At 38.8% G+C, this 22,167-nt stretch overlaps 1 protein-coding gene across 1 annotated transcript in view; it reads right to left on the bottom strand.

Moving 5' to 3' along the window:
• Nucleotides 1-22,167, bottom strand: part of DCHS2 (dachsous cadherin-related 2) — a 111,174-nt gene that overhangs the window by 31,752 nt on the left and 57,255 nt on the right. Inside the window, exons 4-9 of the mRNA XM_027676882.1 lie at nt 12,139-12,375; nt 9,801-10,820; nt 8,314-8,489; nt 7,786-7,885; nt 2,198-2,355; nt 404-1,244 (exon numbers count right to left, since the gene is read on the bottom strand). Of these exons, the coding sequence (XP_027532683.1) occupies nt 404-1,244; nt 2,198-2,355; nt 7,786-7,885; nt 8,314-8,489; nt 9,801-10,820; nt 12,139-12,375 (2,532 nt within the window). The remainder of the gene's footprint in view (nt 1-403; nt 1,245-2,197; nt 2,356-7,785; nt 7,886-8,313; nt 8,490-9,800; nt 10,821-12,138; nt 12,376-22,167) is intronic.

Below are 22,167 nucleotides of genomic sequence, written 5' to 3'. Positions count from 1 at the left end.
CCACTCACAGTGGACACACTCCTTGATCTTGACTTGCCTTCCCTTGTGTGTACGTATCATAGCGTGTGTGCACATGCTTTAGGTATGCATCATGCCAAAATCAGAATGGACTATTTCACTGCACACACTTTCTTTCCACCTTCCTTAATGCACTATTGGAAGATGCTCCAGTACACCTAAACAACATGGTAACAGTGTCATGCCAAAGTTTTTGAGCTGAGTCTCACTGCATGCAGTACTGCCATGTTTGTGCAGTGCTCTGCTCAAGGTAATCACTCCTGAGGACAGTAAGTCACCTGGGTAGAATGCCAACAGGGTATTTCAGTATTGCACTGTATTCATTCTCAAATATTACCCTGAGAAGCACAGCACAAGAAACTCCAGAAAACAGAAGTTACAGTACCTGTGATTTTATCCAATACAAATGCTTTGTTTTCATTGCCTGAAAGAATGTGATATGTAACTTGTCCATTTCTTCCCTCATCAGGATCTTTTGCAATTATGTGGTGTACAAGGAAGCCCACCTCCACATCCTCCATGACATAGGAAAGAGACGAAGATGTAAAATTGGGACTGTTGTCATTGATATCTAAAATAATAATTTTCACAGCCAGGGAATCCAGCCTCCGATCAGTCAGATTTATCGCCTGGTCTGACGCAGACACTGTAAAAATCACAAAATGAGTAATCTCCCTGTCTAGTGGAGAAGCTGTGGTCAAAGTGCCATACAAAGGGTGAATAAGAAATGGATTTTCACCCATGTTACTAATTTCTAGGGAATACTGTATTTTGCTGTTCAGAAAACTGCCATCTCCATCTTTTGCATTGAATGTGTAAACCAGAGTGCCAACAGGTACATTTTCCTCTATGCCAATCACTACAAAGTCATCTTGAAAATATGGAGAATGATCATTCTTATCTTCTATGTCAATACTTACGAGGACAGTGTTATTTTGTGGGGGATTATTATTATAATCCTTTACAATAACTTGCAAAAGAAAGTGTGAAGCTGTTTCATAGTCAAGCTCCTTGGAAAGAAAAAGGTCTCCTGTCAAGCTGTCTATTTCAAAATGAACACTATCATCATCTTTAGCAATACTGAAATGCAGTTTCCTGTTAATTGCTAGACGATTATCAGGCCACTTCAGAGAATCCAACACTTGTGCAGGTTTAAAATTTTCAGGTACAACAAAATGCTTGAAATCTTGAAAGAAGCCAGATCTCCCATTGGGCAGCGGGATTACCTGCAACCCAAACACAAAGACTGTTGTATTTTCCCATTATTATGAATATTGATATGAAAATTATTTTCCTTGATTGAGAGTTTAATAATTTCTTATTTGTGACTACATTTACTCTTAGTATGCTTCAAAGCCAGAAAACAAACTCAATATGCTACATAAGAGCAAATAGCCCTTGGCCAGTCATTCCATAATCCTTTAATGCCACATTTAAAAAAAAAAAAAGGGACAAAACTGTCTCTCACCCTCTAAATCACAGGGGTCCAAAGAAAGACAACTTGAAGACTTCTATCTCTGCCTCTATTCTGAAGCACTTCAACTGTCTTTCTTCATAGGACAGCACCACAGGGACAGATGTGACAAAGAATGCACGGTACGTTACGCAGTTTGCCAAGCGCAAACAGATGGGTTTTTTCAAGGATTGTTTATGTCGTTACAGGATTTCATTCATTATGGCTTGCTGCAGTGTTCCAAGTTAATGCTTTAAAATGAAAGAATCTCAAACTTGTCTTGACCGAAGCATATTTTTACAAGCTATCCAAAATTAACCATCTTTTGGGTGACTTGAACACAGCAGCCTCAGTGACATTCAACCTCTGATGGAGGAGTGCACAGGTGGCCTGGACAAAGCAACCTTACTCTGTCTGGATGAACAGCAGGTGAAATGAGCACACAGTGGATTTCACAATGATCTCCTACTAAAGCACAAGCATCATGTATTTGCAAGACAATCCAGAATGTGTTGTGTATTCTTAACAAATCAAAAGGAGTCTGCCCTCTCATTTCCTCCCTCAACAGAAAACTGGCTAAAGAAAATTACCATGAGACAAGGTGCTTACAAGTTTGAACTTCTTCCTTTCTTCAGTTCATTTCCTTACCTTTTTCCAAAATTTCTTCTTTTCAAAGAAACTAATCATCTAATATAACTCTTCTATCTGTACAGTGTAAATAAGTACCTGGATGTAAACAGTAGCATGTCCTTGAAGCGAAGGCATTCCCTGGTCCCTGGCTGTGATCATCATTCTATAGTCTGATCTCTCAGCATGTGACAGAGACCGGGTTGTTCTTAACTCTCCACTGACAGCATCAATCTGGAAGTATCCTATATCCTTTTCTATGGGGTAATAATGGACATGTGTTATTGTAAATCAATTCAGCTTGCCTCCATAACACTGAACACTGTGATAAACACTGAAAAAGAGCGGGACCCAGAGGAAAGGAACTTGCTGCACTCATTTGGATCTCTGGCTTGTTTCATTCACTTCATCTTCCTTCATTAAGTACATAGTTATTATAAACCACTTAATTTGGATTTAGAAAGCTACAGAGAGAAATGCCATGGAGTACTAAAGCAACTGCCCCATTTTGTACCAACATTACTCACATCAATGGCACGTGCATCAGGAGAACAACAGATACCCCAGGACTGGTCCTTCTGTTTCCAACTTTGGCAGGCAGGACCAGAGAAGGAATTAAGTGTTAGTCTCTGAACGAGCACAAAGGGTCAAGTATCTGCTGCTGGCCACACAGCTCGTTCCTGTGCCTTGCCAGACCATGGGGTCAGCAAAGAGCCCTATGGACCCCTAAGACACTGTAACTGCAGTGATGCTGCCTGCCCTATCTGTGCTCTGAATCAGGACCTGTTTCAGAGCAACATGTGAATATTGGAAATTATGCTTATAACCTTCATTGAGGACTGGTGGCATTCTAGTAACAAGCAACTTTTAATTAAAATTACTACTTGCAGCTACATCATATTACATTTATTCTAGCGCTACAAAGAATAATTCTACCACAGATGAGTAAATAGCTCTTTCTGACTTAGAATTATAGAAGCATTTAAGTTGGAAAAGACCTTTAAGATCATCAAGTGGAATCTTTAACCTAACACTGCCAAGTTGACTTAACCATGTCCCTAAGTACCACATCTACATGTCTTTTAAATACTTCCAGGGATGGTGACTCCACCACTTCCCTGGGCAGTCAATTCCAATACTTGACAACCCATTAAGTGAAGAAATTTTTCCTAATATCCAATTTAAACCTTCCCTGACACAACTTGAGACCATTTTCTCTTGTCCTATCACTTTGTACCTGGGAAAAGAGACCGACACACACCTCCCCCATTTTCAAGAAATGGAATCAAATTACTCTCAAATTTTTAGTAAGATGGAAAAGTATCTATTACTTCATATACCTCACCAGAAACAGAGAAAATCACAATTGTCATAACTACTTCTCTCAAAATACTATGCAAACAGCTTTTTGTTACATGAATTTTTAGTAAGGTGTACTAGTGGCTTAAACAAAGTCATGCAGCATAACAGCTGCTATTCTAATAAGCATCTGTGGTGAAAATAAATTCACTGCAGATGTAGTACACAAAACACCCATAAAGGACTGTATTTCCATAGGCACCTAAGTGAGCATGAAGCTGTTTATGTTCTCCAAATCTACACATGCAAATTAGTTAGCTGCACATATAGATGTTCATTTTTGTACCCAATCACCTCATCTGCACCTGTAAAATACTTGCACCTGTAAAATTTGAAAAACCACTGAGCAAACTAGTTAGAAAACTGGGTTTTCACAACCGAAAAATAGGAGGTTTTTTTGGTGTGGTTCTGCTCTTTTTGTCTGACTATAGGTTCCTAATTCTCCATGAGTCCCTTCTGGGTTGAGTCTTGCTGTCTGGAACATAATGAGGAAATAGCCAACAAAAGAAAACAATATGTAGAGACAAATATATTGAATATTTTGCATTTTTCATGATAGTTTCAAAATATTAATGGTTCTATATTACTGTTCTCATAAGTAGCTTTTGGGTTACTTTCCTGGTTTCTGTCCCAACAGAATGTCTACATTTACAGATATGCCATTTTGTTCCATATAATGCTTCATGACATAAAATCCCAGCTAAGCAAAAGACAGAGGAGATATGAAAAACAGAACACATAATGTGAATTTCACGCATATATTTTCAGTATTTTGCTAAAACTTACATTTATAGTTTCATTAAAATCCAAATATTGCATGAAACATTCAGGTTTGTGCATATTTTGGTGGCAATAAAGGTAACAAAAAAGTCTGATAATATTGGAAAGAGATATTGCATGGAACCAGAACCCGTTGGGACTTCCATTTTGTGTTGGTAATTTTCTTTTTTAATCTAGTACTACTCTATAAAGACAGCCAAAACTGAAATATTTTATTTCTATTTTTCTGATATTTTTATCAACCTATTTTTTTAAATTTATTTTTGGAAAATTTAAAAGTGTAACCATTTGATTGTAAATCAGAAAAAAAGTTTTACACTCATAGAGCATGTCAGTCATTGCTGTAAAAGCTCATGCTCCCTGCATTTCCAGAAACAGTTGCTCAGCTTTCATCTCGAAAAGTCACTTGAATTAGGCAACTGCTGCTTATATCATGCACCCTAAATATGTCCTTTTGTGCACGAGGGGAAAAGGAAGAAAGTATAGGAGAAATGAATAAGAAATAAGGAAACTGGAGAGAGCAGATGAAGCATGAAACAGAAAAAAAGTAAATCTCTTGGTAATTTGACTTTTTTTGTGCTTGCAAAAGTAACCTGCCAATAAACTGATATGTTTTTACAATTAAATTTTTCACCTCTGCCTTGTCCAACCTGTTGGCCAGACTTTCATTTACATGAGGTTTTCCATGGTGAAGGCACTTTCTCATCTCTGTGGTCTCAAACATGATCAGAGAAATTCCAATTTGGGACAAAAAAAAAAAAAAGACGGCCTGAGAAACCCCCAGGAATATGTTACTGTGAACTATGGCAAAACATTCAGGCCTTCCACAGACTGGCACTTCGGCAAAATGGCCCAGAAAGCAGACACAAAGTAACACTAGAGATTTCTCAGGTATCAGTGACCTCAGAATTTAGTGATGATTAGCTGTATATTTTAACCTAATTCCTGAAGAACTGTACCTTTCCTAGGTGTTCAAATACTTAGTACCTTGGCCATCTCATTCTCTTTTGAGATGAAGAAAAAGTTGTTTCTCTTAACAGAAAAGAGGAAGGCAATGCCATGGCTCCCCAAGAACCTGAACATGATGGGGCTTCTGCAGAAACGCAGCCCTCTGCAAGTCTAGGAATGTTCCCTGCACACTGCTTGCAATTCATTCTGAAGAACAGACATACATACAACGCTTGCCAATTCGTGTGTGTTAGCAGTGTAAACTAGGCTTCTCCTAGCACTTGTGTGGCCAAGCGCTAATGTCGTCTTCACATAACTGGTCCAAACATAACTGTAAAAGCCTCTGCTTTGCCAATGCTAGTCTTAACACACAAAACAATACTTTAACATGCACTAAAAATACACACTAATTTTTCTTGTAAATGCTATACTATATCCTATTGGCAGTCATAAAGGAGGCCAGGCAATACACTTTGCAATTGCCAGCACCACTAAGGAACAGCACGCATAGCTGGGATTCACCTCTCTCTGAATTAGGTTACTCTTTCAGTGATAACATAGAAGTGGAGGTAGGGTCATATGACGACCCACTTCCATACACATAAATGTTCAAGGATGATGTGCTTTGATTTTCTGGGAAGAGGGAGGGGAATTTTGAAGGAAACACCTCCCTGCAACCCAAAATTCATCTGGCATGTAAACCTCAGTTCTTTTATAGATTTTTCCTTATGTAATTTGTTGGCATTTGTCATTAACCCTCCTGCATAGTTTAATCTATTGCTGCTATCTTGACATTTCTTCAAGATCTCAAGAACATTAAAAATTACCCAGTGACATTTACAAGCTTAACAGTTGACACTGACACTCATAGCTCTTCATCTTGTGGCAGTTCCACAACTGTAGAAAAGAGCACTGGTCTGCATGCAGTGCCCCAATTAGCCTGCTTGTCTTTGTGTTTAACAAATATGGCTGTAAATCAGCTCATATTTCTTCTTCACATTTTAGTATTGAACAGTGTCCCAGAACTAGAAAATACTATTTTAAATATAAACCAGGCAAGAACTTCACCATGAAACAGAAGACCAGATGTCAAAGGCAGTGAGCCAACTAAGAACAACAACAACAAAAATTAGTATCAGAGAAACTCAGCTGTTTCTGGATTTGTTTATCAGGAAAATATCTAGTTCCAAGGTTGGAAGGGCTTTTTTAGTGGTTTGGGGTTTTTTTTGTTTGGTTGGGTTTTGTTTTTTTTTTTTTGCTGCTGTTTTTATCCTTTTGTTCTTTCTAGAAACAGATTTTGCAAGACCAGCCATATTTTGTGTTGCTAGAAATTTTTATAATTTGAACTTTAACTTACTCCTCTCTGGGGCTCTACAGTGAAATCAGTAAGAAAATCCAATGTGCTTTTTGAAGTAAGGGGATATAGTTAGATACACAAACCGGCAGAGATCCCTGAAAAGCACTTCCTGTGTTGCCTGGCTATCACATGTCAAACAAAGGGTTGCACACTACTCATTCCCTTTTTCTCAAGGGGGATCATTTTGTGCAAAATGTTCTTACTCACAGTGCAGAAGTCTTAAGGTTCTCTCCAATTCCCTCTGGAAGCGGCAGTCATTTGTATTCAAATTAAGGGAATAATACGTTTTCTTGCTCCAGCCATACAGTATGCTCTATGTGCAAATTTCCACAGGCTACAAATGCCACACTTAAAAGCTACTGGTTACACTAAGCTGGTAGAATGGAACAGGTATCAAATGGAAAGAAATAGTTCTGTTCCTGGCAGCTCTTACTGTTTTGAACCAATAGTGAAACAAAGCAGGAGGAACAGACCTGTTCTCCTCCCTGTTTACAGATGGAGTTCTCACTTTTATGAAAGTATAGCAAGTAAAAACGTGCAGTACAAACAGACATCACATCTATGTCTCTTACCAGTATTAATGCCCCAGTCCCACTCATGTACTAATTTAGGACTAGTCTGTTATTAATTTCTCTGCAAACGAAACTGGATCCTACAGCTTACCCCAAAAGTGATCTACTACATGTAGGAATTATGAGGAAAACTAAAAAGAAGTGTTTTAAGTGGCCATGCTATGTCAGGTTAACACAGTGCTAAACAAAGGGTGAAACGTGAACTAAAAACCACAAGCCTCTTGTTTGCCCAGATTATCTGCTGATCCCTCCGATCCCTGTCTCAGACTGTCGCAAACTGTTATTTTAGTAAGAAAATTTTCAATTGGTCATGGGAAAAGGGAGATCATTTTTCCTTTAAGATGTTAAACAACTGACTGAAATACTAAACTGTACAGTACAAAATCATGGCCCTAATCTTTCCTGAGTGCTGTTTGAACCACTCTCTGGTCAGCCACAGAAGCAACCAAACCCCTGGAAAGATGGCACAGAGGGGGAAGGGAGGAAAGGCAGCTGCTTGCACCTCCTTAGGTACTTCATAAGACACATGATGGTCCTGATTCCTATTTGCACAGGCACCTTTATTTTACCAGAAACACAAAATAAACACAAAATATATGTATACATGGCACCTCTAAAATTCCAGTTACCTTAATGTATCTTTTCTTATTAATAACACTTTAAATTCTTACCTGATTCTATTGAATATAATACAACACTGTTGTTTCCAGAATCGAAGTCTTTTGCAAAGATGGTTGTAATAAGTGTCCCTGATGGCTGCCCTTCCAAAACCTGTCACCAAGCAGTTTATAAATAATTTGCAAGTACACGTGGACAAAATGAGTTTTAGAATAAATTCCTTGTCATAACACAAGAGTTTATCTGTTGCTCTGTTTTCAGTTTCAGTAATATCTACAGTCGGTGCAATGAGCATTTCAGGACATGGTTAAATAACAGCTATTTAAGCAATGCTCCGTTACCGTCTGCATAGATCGTTAATTCAATCTTCAGTACAGAAAACCGGGAGGTCGAAAATTAAAAGAGATTAAAACCCACCGCATACATAAATAAAGTTGTATACGTGTATCCTTTATATTTGGCAGCGCACAAGGCGAAGAAGTGCCACGGTTTGACAAGACCTGAGGTTCCCCGCTACGCCCGCGCCGCGACCGCGCCACAGGGTGTCGCTGTGAGCCCGGCGCTTCCCGGCGTATTCCCACCTGGAGGCTCAGCGCCGGCCGCGGGAAGCGCGGGGCGTGGTCGTTGCGGTCCCGCACCGCGATGTACACGGCGGCCGTGGCGCTCCGCCGAGGGGACCCCTGGTCGGTCACCAGCACGGACAGCTGGTGGTGAGCCTGCTTTTCGCGGTCTAGCGCAACCCAGTTTATGATTTCACCTGACGGCCAAAGGAAAGGAAGGAGAAATGGAGTTAGGTATTTACTGTATGCTAGCACTCGTCTTACTGCATGCAATTATACATTAAATTTAACAAAGAATTTTAATTTATTTTAATTTAACATATGTGCCCTCTGATACACCCTTCCACTGATATTAAAACTTTAGCTTTCCAAACTGCATTGTGTAGAAACATTCTGTCAATCACAGTTTGCACGTGTACTTTAGTACCATATTACATCCTTTAGTGTACAGTGGATGCCCCAGAGCAAAGGTATAAAATGAACCAATCCACTGACCTTCCAAAGAAATCCATATGGCCTGTTCTTCAACACACTTCAGGACAGATAATACATGAACACAGGATTTTAACTGCTGACAAAGGGCCTTTATTAATTATGTACATTAATCAGAAGCCCTTATGTCTCCTATACATTCTGGTAAACCCAGTAAATAAATCTGACCAATCTTCTCTTCGTCTGCTCAATATAGCTGTAGATTTTTGGTTGACAAATGCCCTCCACACAGACAACCACATAGGTTTTTTTAGATCTTGTTGGTTAACTCCTAGTACTCTGCCTTTATACTTGCATAAATGTACTCAAAAGGAACCTGCTTTGAAATGGCAATTTTATTTTGAGATTCATCCAGAGAAATTCTGGAAAAGCCTATTCACTCTCCATGAAGACTGAACGTCTGGGAATAGGAATTTTAAACAGCAGATCTTTGCTCACTACATATTGTTTTGCTAAACTGGATTATTTACAATGCCTGTGTCCCTTGGAGGATTCCCTTCATCTGGGCTCTCCGTGCTCTGGTCTGTGGTGTTATACTGTGTGGACATAATATCTATTACTCAAGGCATTTGAGACTCACTGCAGAGTACACCCTGTGCTGTGAAAAATGTCTCTCAGTCAATTTGACTTCTGTGATGCCATGTACAACATTAACTCAGCTTTGATGTAAATTACAGAAGTTTTCACAAATATTTTAAATCACTCTGTCTGACATTGTAAGTACTTTTATAGCTACTTATGGCTATCTGTACTTTTCAACTCTACTTGATCACAGGCAATTAAATTCCCCATATGAACTACTGAAGCTATAACGTAAAACTTCTTCTTTTAATTTCTTGCAGTCAAACACTGAAACTTATGACCAAGTGACCTGAACAAAGTCATGAAAAAAAAAAAAATCAAATCCTAAAGGATTCACAGCAGTTCCTGAAAGCTTTATACTTTACTTCAATACCCTTAGGGAGGGCTCCTTTCTAAAAGCAATATTAGGCAGATTACAAATCATAAAATGCTACCTGTGTTGGAATTCATCTTGAAATACTTTCCATCAGACAAGAGGAAATAGGAAAGCTGTCCATTTCTTCCTGAGTCTCTGTCAACAGCTGTAATGGTGCCAACCACACCCTTGGGAATTGGATTTTCCTCAATTTCAAAGAAGTAGCTCTCATGCATAAACATGGGAGAATTATCATTTTCATCCAGGACATTAACTATTACAGATGTACTTGCATTTCGCCTGAGGTTTTCATCCTCAGACGTGCTGACCAAGGCTCTAAAACTTAGTATCTGTGCACATTCATAGTTCAAATGTTTCCGGAGATAAATCCAGCCAGTATCAGAGCTGATTCCAAACGCAACAGAATCAGTGCTAGGCTCTAAGTAATACGTCAGATTGGAGGTAATGCTGTGTGGATCAAGCAAGTGGGCTTGAATCTGAAGGATTCGGGCACCTGGAGAGGTAGCTTCACTGACTTCTACTTGATACACCAAGTTCTGAAAGACCAAAGTAGGGCCCATCTTCTGCTCTTCAATAACCACCGTCAACATCAGCAAAGAAGTTAGAGGAGGACTTCCACAGTCTTCAGCTGCTATGTGGAGAGTATATTCCTGCTGCTTATCTGCAAACACTGTCCTAGTAAGGTTTACCACTCCAAGACTTGGATCAATGCTAAATGCATTTGACTGCTTGCTTGCAATACTGTATTTGATTGCCCCATTTAGGCCACTGTCTTTGTCTTCTGCATGAGCAATATAGACAGCAGTGCCAGGAGGCTGGGTATGTGAAATAGTTACCTTATCAGATTTGGTCAGAAATACTGGAGGGTTGTCATTAATATCTATCACAGATATGTTGACTTGAGTGCTACTGTAGACTGGGGAGTTACCCAGCTGGGACTGAATGGTGAGCACCACAGCAGACTGAGTTTCATGATCAAGCTGTTTTTTGGTGCGGATAATGCCAAACTGGGGATCAATAGAGAACTTTCCATGTGGATCACCAGAGGAAATTCGGTAAGAAACCACTTCTAAAGAATCTAGAAATGGAAATAACAACAAAAAATATAAAAAAAAATATCTGGAAGTGATAACATGAATGTTGGTAAGAACATCTGTGAAGAATGCATGCTGTTAAATTCAGTGGAATAAATGTAGGCTACACAGATGTTTGACATTCTTGGGCTTTTTATGCTTCCTTATTCCTCTCCCTGGAGCTCTTCAGTAAAATATGAATGTATACAGTTTGTCTACTTCTGCACTGTTTGATTTTCATCACACTGCTATTACAAAACTCTATAGAGAAAATGGTATAATAGCCTTTTGTTTTTCCCTGACCTAAAATATAGAAACAACACTCCTACAAATTAGTCTTATGGGAGCAATTTCACTACCCACAGGCATTCACTATAGCAAGGAATGAAACAGATTGCAGTTCTCTGAAAGAACTGCATTTTAATCAACTTACTGTTCATGGGTGACCATTCATACATCAAATGCTACCTAAAGCAAAAGCTGTGTAATGATTCAGGTTTACTATCAAGGCTGCCCCACAGATGCTACCTCCACCCTGAGGACAGTCCTTCCCAAAAGAAGGAAATGGGAGGACCTAACTTGTATAAAACTTGTATAAAACCTCAACCTCTACCACTTTAAATTTACAGATCCATCATCAACCTGTTATGTGAACTCCTGGCTCCTACTGCTCCACATAGGAACCAAATACATATGGCTTTTAGGACAGGGTCTTTTATGACCATGGACTGGCAGGAGCTAACTCTTTAACCCTTTACAGAAGATTAAAAAACCAGATGGATTAAATACATTTTTAAAAGGTCCCATAAACATTCATCTGGACTTCTCCACCTAATTTGAGACAATGTGGGGCTGTGTTTGGTTGGCTGGGTTTTGTTTTGGTTTTTGGAGCACTTCATACAGATGCTCTGAAACTTATGAATACTCTCTGATTATGACTATCGCTCTGAGATGTGTCTTGCATGCCTAATACTTTAGCACAATTCAGACCATCACACAGACCCTTCCTTACACTTTCACAACATGCTTCCCATCCACCCATTTACATTTATAGAAACCCATTTTGAAGAAAATGGAGGCCATTGCCAATCCCCATGGACCACCAAGGAGAGTACCAAAAATCTCTCAACTGTTCTAAAGAGTATCATGATAAACCAGTGATTACACCAGTTGCTGTAAATACCAACAGTAAATTCTATTTATTGCTTGACAGACTGAATGAATAACATAGAAGTTTAGAAAAAAAAAAGTAATCTACAGATATTTGCAGTTAATAGTCACAACAAAAATGCAATGTAATCTCTGACTGAGCATGCAACTTACTTGGAGGCTCTCTGGCCCTTACAGTGCCAATCAGGCTGTCTTCAGGTGCACCTTCTGGAACAGAAAAGGTATACCGGGATCTCTCAAATATGGCAGGGGCCAAAACAGTCTGAAGGATGTTTACTGTGACAGCTGCATTGGTGGCAGAGGGAAGGCCACCCCCATCCCGTGCAGAAACAGTCAGGAAGAGTGCAGAATGTGCCAGGTGGCCAAGAACTGAGACAAGGTAAATAGTTCCTGAAAGTACACAGAAATAAAAGAGCATTGATGTAAGATAAAATTCAGCAGGCTGTCAAAATAGTTTCAACATGTGTCCAGTCTTCTCTTAGAGAAATGATAATGTGGACAAAAAGCAGCACTCCCAATTTGTTTTTTGAGAGCCAAGTTCTTTTCAAATTATATAGTCTTCACAATTCACAAAGATACTGAGACACATCAAGTTCTGTGTCAAAACACAGTGTCCATAATTCTGATTTTAGAAATGCAGATTCAGCTATTTCTTTGACAATATTAGGCAAAACACAATTTTACTAGTACTAGTCTATAGGAATTTGGAAGTGCATTGAGGGAAAAAAAGTACTTTATTGTTACAAAAGATTAATTTATCTTTGCAAGTGGTAAAGTTAACTTTATTTCAAACAGGCAACGGATTCAAACAGGCAACGGAGACATTCCGCTTAAGTAACTTCTGAAATAAAACATCCACACAATGGTTTAAGCCCCAAAATATAAACCTTAGGAGCAGTGCGCTCTGTGGAAAGTATCTGGGAAACAATCACTTGCTGTCTGATCACACATTTCTGGTAAAATACCCTTTAATAGTGAATTCTAAGTTCTGTTGAATTTGCAAGCTGCTACCAATTACATTTTATATAAACTCTATGAAGTAATTCTTTGAAAAGAAAATGCAATGCTTTGTCCCAAAATACAGCACTTTGGATGTGCCTTCCTCAAGATAAATACATTTTCATCCTTCAACTGTGATGAATGAGACAAGCTGTCTCCAAATACACACTCTTCTGACTGCTAAAATAAAAGTTTTTAGTATTATCAAATAGTTATGCCCAACTTCCAAATACTCTCTCTATAACTACAGAAACCTATATCTAACTATTACTACCTAAGATGGCAGAAAGAATGAACGCGTCAGGGATCCTGTCCCATCTTCTTCTACAGTAAAAGCCTGTATGAACTTCAAAAAAGCTTTGTTTGAATGAACAGTTCAGTCTCAGCAATGAGAACGACATCCCAACCGTAGCTCTCTATGGGCTGTTCAAAATGGTCTACAACAATTATCCAAAACTGATACTTGTTAATTGTTCCATAAGAGACAGTCATACACTGCCCTTTGCAAGCAAATTGAGGTTTTATAAATGAAGATATAAACTCACAAATAAATAATTAGCTCTCAGAGCATTTTGAAATGTCTGGTTTAGATAAAGTGAACATAAATGTTTAAAATCTTAGGGGTAAACACTAGATCACAAAGCAATACAGCAAATCACAGTATCTTTGTTACTTCATAAATTTTATAACTAAATTATAACATGAGGCACATAGTGGAAGATCAGGTGCTTTCAGCCGGGCAAAGAATGGAATATGGAAATGTAATTATGTCCTAGAGAGCATTAATACTGGTTTGTCTTATCCTTTCCAACATCTTCTCTATCACTGAGCAGGAGGAAGAACACTTTCACTTATTCTGAGGTGACAAAAGCCCATCAGTATTGTAAGACCCTTATGTGGTCACAGATTTTGCAACATTGAGAGAGTTATTTGTGAAGAAAGTTTTTCAATATAAAAATGAAGATGAAAGATGACCAAATGCAAGAAAATTTTTCTTAGCAATGAACGAATTTAACTAAATATACACTAAATGATAAAATCACAGTGCACTAAGGAGTGGGGCTGCATTAAATTCAAGTGATTCAACTAATAGGGACAGCCTTTTACATACCAACAAGGTATTTTTAAAAGATCAGCTATGATTTTTATAGAAGCTGGTGAAGACACAAAACCTCCAGCAGCTCAGTAAAACCAAACCTTTAAACTTTGAAGGACCTTTGTAATTTCCTGGCTCTCAAGATAAGTTTAGGAGGGATGACGTTTGTCATTCAAGTTGGACATTTAGTGGTCAGACAGGGTAAAACTAGAGTTAAACTGTCTTAGGAGCATAAGTGCATGATTCAATGACAATATAACTTCTCAAAATTTAGGATGAAGTCACACTACTATTTTGCTACAGTGCATTTTAAGCAGAATAATGGAAAACACATAAAATCCTCATAAATATTCAAATGTGCATGCATTACACTTTCCAAATATACTGCCAGGCCATTATAATAACAAACTATGTCTTAACATGCATAAATTGCATTAAAAAGGTCTTCAGGATCAAGGAAGAATGCTTTTCACTAAGAAAAAAGGGACACTTATTCCAGTGTGATGAACAACAGTAAAAGTGCAAGTGATACAGATGGATTCAGAATTCACTAGTGATCCAGCTCCTATGCCAACAATTCATGCAATTCCAAGAATAAACCTTATTTTGGCCTTTTTTTTTCTTTTTTTTTGTCTCTGATGATTGAGTTTTATGATAACTTAAACAGCTCAATGAAGGACATAAACTTTTGGCGTTACCTGAGGTAATCTGAGCAACTGTAGCTTGAAGGAAAAAGGTGTTTAACTTTTTTCCTCAGAGGTTAAACATATAGACATGGATTTTACATACCACTGCTGTCAAATGAAATTAAAACAATCAAGTGGACTGTATGTTACTTGACCAATTGGGTATTTTTCTATTGACAAGGACAAAAATATCTTGTTCTCATTTTGGATACTTCAAGATGTACGTGAAGAATTGAAAAACTTCTACAAAAAAGGATCAAATTGAAAATCTTACTGTCAGAGCAATAACTAATGACTTCAGAATATCCTTTAGCAAAGGGTGTAGCAAACAGTGTTCCACTCCAGGACTTGTGAAGACCTGGTTGAACAGAAATATTTCAGAACCAAAACTCCTTCTCTGCTGACCTAGAGAGACTGCAGCAGACTCCATGCCAGTTAGAAAGAAAAAAGAAAATTAATACAAGATTTTGCTTTCTTTCTTCATTTTTTCGCTGTACTATTGGGAAAAAAAGGGAATAGGCAAGTACATCTTGCCAACTCAGCTCTCTTTTGCAGGACCAGAGACACCCTAAGAACAATGGCAGATTCCAAGCAAAAAGTATGTGTTTGACATACTGTTCCTTCCAACCTCAAAAGCTGTAGTATGCAGAAATTTAATAACCCATTTTAACTTTTAATTACATACATTCTGTTTCTTTCAATATTAGTGGAACTGGGCATTAGCTTTGCATTTGGTGATATATAATCTATACAGACTTGAGATTTGAGATAACTCTACCATATGGTGGTGAACATGCCTCATCAGGCTCTATTATGGCACCGCATAATAGCAAAGAAGCTGTAGAAAGTAAGCAGCATCTGGGATTCCACTTTCTATATGGGTAGTAAAACATGGGACTGTGACTAAAAGAGACAGTCAGGACCACTTGGGTCAAAAGCAGCTGCCAGCACACCTCAGAGCAGGCTGGCCAGGTGTACCTGGTCTGCTGAAGCATGGTGCAGAAGATCCCCTAGCACTACACTGCAGACAGAAACAAGGGGCTAACTGCAAGGAGCAGGAACTGTCAAAGTCACACATTCTTTGTGTGACTTTGTGACATACTCAGCAGACATATGTCTTACTAAATAACAGGCTGAAGATGAATCATGATTTTCCTTTCTTCCCTGTTCCGTAATTAAGATAGTGGCTTATTCTTATTACTACCACAGTCATTTGCATCCTGCAGTTCATGCTTCAGAGAACTTAAAAGACAATTAGGTTGCTGTGGTACAGAATATATTCTTCCATTATGAAAAACAGTTTCTATAAACACTGACAATGGAAAGGGAATAATGAGACAGCTCCTCTGCAAGGAATGTTTTACCAAGACCGAAGCTCTCAGCAGGAGACTGTATGGACACAAGCACAGGTTCACTTTAAGAAATTACTGTGTGAAAAATGCCACCTTCTTTCTTACAGCTTGGTTCCCCATATAAAAGAATAGACTTATCTGCTGCCTTTAAAAGCATTTAACTCCCATCTTTCAAATTTATTATTTATATTACTGCAGTGCCTTGAAGATTTTACCTCTGTTTAATTCCTCATTCTGTATGAGAGAGAGAGAGCTGGAATCAATTCTGCTTCAGAGGTGAACAATCATCTAATTACACACCAGATGATGCATTAACATCCAGCCTCACTGACACCTTGGCAATCTCATTTCCTCAGCTAGATCTGCATGGCTGTAACTGACTGCAGATTCCAACCTTTATAAATTAAAAGCATGACATACAGATTGCCTACTGCCCGGGTATGATCTGGATACACATTTTAGACAGAATCTGCAATGTTGGTTGCATATTAGCAACTGCCACTGCAGGTTCTAGTTTGGGAACAGCTCTGCTCCAAGGGAGGTTTGCTCAGCACAGCCATGCTGGAATTTACAGATGTTTTGCTGCAGAACAATCTGTGCTTAGTGGTTAGCAGAAATTGTTACAATGGTTTGGAGGGTTGAATGTACAGTGACAGCTAGTACTATTGAAGGGCAAAATCATGACTACCAACTCCTTCATCTGCTTCATACTTCCTCACTCACTGTAGGGCATGAACTTCCAAGAAGTCTTGCTCTCCACTTTGTGCCTATGACCCATGACAGGTAAATGAAGCTAATATTGGCCCAGAAAGTGCAAATGCATTAATGAAAGACAGGACTCTGCATCATCCGCCATCCTCTGGCAATGACAAAATTTCTCATGGCATTTTTGTTGTTCTTATTTCTGTGTAGGTGCACCCTATTCCACAAGCAGGTTAACTGCTAAGTGCTGTTTCTAAAGAGTTAAAGGTCAGAGACAGGAATCCAGAAGTAGTTCTTCAGCAAACATTTCTTCAGCAGTATTTCTTCAGGAAATATCCTAGGATGGGCCAGCTGGCATGATCTGACACACAGCTCAGACAACAAACAGATGGCAGAGGTACATATGGTTCATCACCCCAGTTCACCTTCAAAGCTGGCCACTGAACCTGCTGTTCCATACTCTGTAGGTCAGTTAATCTGACATAATAGTAACTCAGAGCATGTTTGCTGTCTGATTACATACAAAGTGAACACTCTTGTATAAACATGAGTTAAAAACCCCACACCAGAAATCAAAGCATACACCACTAAGTCGGCAGGACTCTGTCCCAGTGAATTGCTGTATTTTCAAGGACAAAGGCAGAGACTTCCCCACACAATCTGCACAGCTCCAGCCCTGCCGCACCATGCCAACAGGTCACCTTTGCTTTCTTAGCTTATTGAAGTTTTCCAGAAACAGCTTTCTAATCAAGGACCTTTTCAATCAAGCTGCCAGTCTCTAAATCCAAAAATAGCTCAGTGCACAACCTGGTAACAAAACTTGACTGCCATGGTAACCAGAGATTATATTTCTTTGAAGGCACTGTACCAGGACAGATATAGAATGAAGCCTAATATAAGACAAACAAAATATATTTGCTCTTCTTATATTAAGAGTATTATGAAACATTCCTGATGCTCATCTTAATCTTCATGAACTGATTTTCTACTATGCACACTCCCCTGCTTTGCTCATTCTAACAACAGCGCAAGGGCATTTTGCCATGGCTGTCTGCTCTCTTGGTGTGACCTGTCACCTTCTTTTCTCCAGGTTAACTAAGAACATGAAGTACATTAAATACATCTGTACTCAAAGAGCCATACAGTCTCTAGCAAAGAAAAGTGTTGCTTGTCTGAACTTTACCGTACAAGTATCACACATTCCTCTCCTCCAAAATGGGAGTTTTGGGCATAATTTTTGTCTTTTCTCCATTTTTCTTGTTATCAGCCCACATCACCTGTGCAATGCCATGGAAGTTCACTCTTCTGATGGGGTCTTCTGTTTTTGAGATGTAACGGTGACTTAACTGTGAGAAAGGGGGAGTGGGCAGGAGTATTTTTGTTAATGCTTTGCATTCTGTCATGCACAATGAATCTCAAGTACACACGTCACCCCACCATTGTATGGTTAAGCTTTTGGCACATGGTTTGTAGGAATTTTTCTCTTTGAAGATGGTCGATTCTATTGGACTTTTTCATAGAGAAAAAAAGAGACACATACACTAAGAGCTGGCAGTATGGACATTTTTTCATGCTATTCTGCTACACAGCTTTCTTTCAGGGCCAAAATCAGCATGCTTACAGTTACTACACCAAATTTTTTGTGCTTCTAGGACAATATACCATTTCCTGTATTCTTTATGTTAGATTTCTCATTAGATGAGATCTCAGTGAAGGTAAACATCCACAAATTACTCAGCTAAGACCACTAAATTTTCCTTCTTAACTCAAACAAAATTCTTCAGAAGTGAATACTTACTAAACCAATGTCTCTGATTTGCAGCATATCATATGAAAGATGAGAAAAACATTAATTGAAGAAACTGCAGTTTAAAAAAACAAGTGGCCTCAAAATGTTCCAAAATAAAACACTCCTAATTTTAAATGTTATTTATGTGAATCTCTTCATATGTTTAGCAAATGTACTACATGCTGTAGGAAAATGCCAAAAGTAGTTTAAAAATAAACTATTTTTTCCTACAATACTATATGAAAACATCATTAATCATCATAAAAATGGCCTTGTTTTCTTTAGAAAGGATGCACCCCCATTTTACTTTGATGCCTATTGCAATCTGCTATATATTAAACATTGTATAATACATGCAGTTAAGCAAAGTTTGGATTTCCCCCTTCCCCTCCCATAAAAAGAAGAGATTTCGGTATTTCAACATTACTTTTCAACCTGTATTGCAATAAAAATAAAGCAAAACTTTTTCACGCAATTAAAATCTCCTAATATGTGACTGTTAAAAAGCATTTTCATTTTCTTCAATAAAACAAAATTTGTCAGCATATTTAACTGGAATGAAGCTATTCGGAACGAAATCAAAGTTTTATTTTAAGTCAGTTTGACATTAAATTGCATTTACATATGGTGCCATGGTACAGCAATGGAAGTAGTACAGCACTAAAATACACACAAAACAAGAAACATATACCAGTGGAGGGACTATTCTGCACAAGCTCTGGACTTAACCCCTCCTTTTGCATCCATTACCAGGCACTGTTAAAGCGATAAGATGCTGCACTTAAATCTAGCTTTTGGTTGATTAATTCTCACATTCTTAAATTTGCATGATCTTTAGGTGTATTCCTCCTCTTACTTTTCTCCAACAGACCAAGCTCCTAGATTGCTCTACATCTATTGTGTGACATTCTAGTCACACAATGCCCTATGCTATTCAGTTAAAAAGAAATCATAACACATCCTAAAGGAAATGTATTCATTTTTTAGGAAGTCAAAATTTTCTCAGAAGTATGTTCATTTTGCAGAAGCTGTATTTCTTAGCTGAAAAACTTTTTTAATGTCCAAGTACTGACCAGCTCTTGTAACAAGGCTTGTCTGTTATACTCAATACGTATCTTTTGGGTTAAATAACTAACAGAAGGTTGATCCAAGTATCTTCAAGTCAATGGAGAAATCTCCAAATCTCACTGTACTGGGTTTGTATGGCAAGGGCTTAGTAGCAGGGGGGCTACAGGGGTGGCTTTTGTGAGAAGCTGCCAGAAGCTTCCACCATGTCCAGTGGAGTCAATGCCAGTTGGCTCCAAGATGGACCTGCCACTGGCAAAGGGTCAAACCCATCAGCAACGGCGGTAGTGCCTCTGAGATAACAAAGTTAGGAAAGGGAAAAAAAAACAACAACATACCTGTGCAAAAGCAATTGCAGTTGGGAGAGAGGAGTGACAGTATGTGGGAACAACATCCCTACAGACACAGAGGTCAGTGAAGAAGGAAGGCGAGGAGGTGCTCCAGGTACCAGAGCAGAGATTCCCCTGCAGCCTGTGGTAAGACATGGTGAGCAGGCAGGCTGTCCCCATGCGGCCCATGGACATCCACAATGGGGCAGTTACCCACCTGGAGCCCGCGGAGGGCCCCATGCTGAAGCAGGTGGATGCCCAAAGAATGTTGTGACCCTGTGGGAAACCTGTGCTGGTGCAGGTTTGCTGGCAGGACTTGTGACCCCACAGGTGACCCACACTGGATCGTTCTGTTCCTGAAGGACTGCACCCTGTTGAAAGAATCAATGCTGGAGAAGAGGAGGAGAGCGAGGAGAAAGAAGCAGCATCAGAGACAACCTGCAATGAACTGTGTAGTTCCCATTTCCCATCCTCCTGTGCTGCTGGGGCAGGAGGAGATAGAGAAAATTGGGAATGAAGTTGAGCGCAGGAAGAGGGAAGGGTGGGGGACATTGTTTTATGATGTAATTTTTATTTCTCATTACCCTACTCTGATTTGATTGGCAATACATTAAATTTATTTCCCCAAGTTGAGTCTCTTTTTCCCATGACAGTAATTGCTGAGTGGTCTCTCCTTGCCCTTATCTTGACCCAGGAGCCTTTCATCATAATTTTCTTTCCCATCCAGCTGAAGAAGGGAGTGATAGAGTGACTTTGGTGAGCACCTGGTGTCCAGCCAGGGTCAACCCACCAGGTGCACAGAAACAGTCTCACTAAAATACACAGGAGGAAAGTCATAGGCTTTGTTTTAGGCATCTAATTTACATAGGAATCACAGAACACAAACCTAAATATCTTATACAGTCGGAAGAAACAGAAGCTAAGATACATGTTTATACTGCTGTAATGTACACTGTGTGAATGATACTTTCTCTCCATCCTTTTCATACTAGGTTTAAATCACAAATACCTTCAAATGAAGATAAACCACTGCTGCCTTTTACTTAGCCTTCATGGGAGTTTTCTCTGCTCGCAGTGACTAGCTAGGGAATTTGTTCTAAGACTATGAACAGACCATTTACCTGAAGACTGACACATGAAGTCACCCTGGTCCAAAACAATTTTCAAAGATTATTCTTAATTTTTTTTATTTGAAACAACTTCCCTGAACCAGAGCTACAGTAAGAAAACCATCTTTTTATCCATCTCTCAAAAAGAGCATCACTTAGATCAGTGGAAAAGCATGCCCTTGGGTGAAGGAAAATATTATTGGCTAGTAACATAATGAAAGGTTACAAATTCAGTTGTTAATTCCAAAGTCTTAAAGTTAAGCACTGCATAGGTTTTCTGCCACACTTACGATTGTATCCTGTGACTTACATTTTTAATTACCAGCTCTGCCATAACTATAAATACACTGTCTTTCAGATAGCTTGTTAGGTAACAATGGGAAAATAAACAAACATAGCTGAAACAGTTTCTTAGCCAGAAGAGCTCTTCAACTTGCCCTGTTCTAATCAATTCACAAGTACTGTTCATAGATCATGCATGGATCAGATATCTACAAAAGGCAACATAATGAAGCCAAGATGTTGTTTACACCAACACTAGAAACAAACGATAGGAAGAGTCACGAACTAGCAGAGGAACTGGTTTACAGTTCCCTACCCATACATTTTTCTAGTTACACAGCTCTTAAAGTGGTTTTTCTTGTGGACAGTCTGTCATCAATCAAATGAAAAATACTTCAACTTTTTCACAAGTGGAAACACAATAAATGTTATTTATGAGTACAAGAGCATATCACAAACAATAAATGCAGTGTCTAAAACCTAAAACAGCAAACAAATATAACTAACAAAGACCCGTTTAGAATTCAAAAAACTTTTCAGTGGAATGTCTATCTGGTCAATGAAGGATATTCCTTCTCACTGAATTTATCTATATACAAGATTCATGTGTCAGAGTGCTTGAAACAAAACAAGGATCCCCTTCAAAGAGCTTGGATGTGCCTCAACCTCATAATATCTATGTATCAAAAGCAGTATTGATATATTCTATATAGTCAGTGGTTGACCAGATGATAGGATATCCTGTATTGTGAACACAGCTCACTGAAAAACTA

Source organism: Neopelma chrysocephalum, unplaced genomic scaffold, assembly GCF_003984885.1.
Source record: "Neopelma chrysocephalum unplaced genomic scaffold, ASM398488v2 Primary Assembly neopelma1_42b, whole genome shotgun sequence".
Classification (NCBI taxonomy): Eukaryota; Metazoa; Chordata; class Aves; order Passeriformes; family Pipridae; genus Neopelma; species Neopelma chrysocephalum.
Note: the sequence above shows the minus strand (reverse complement) of the source record. Positions and strands in the feature narration are given on the sequence as shown.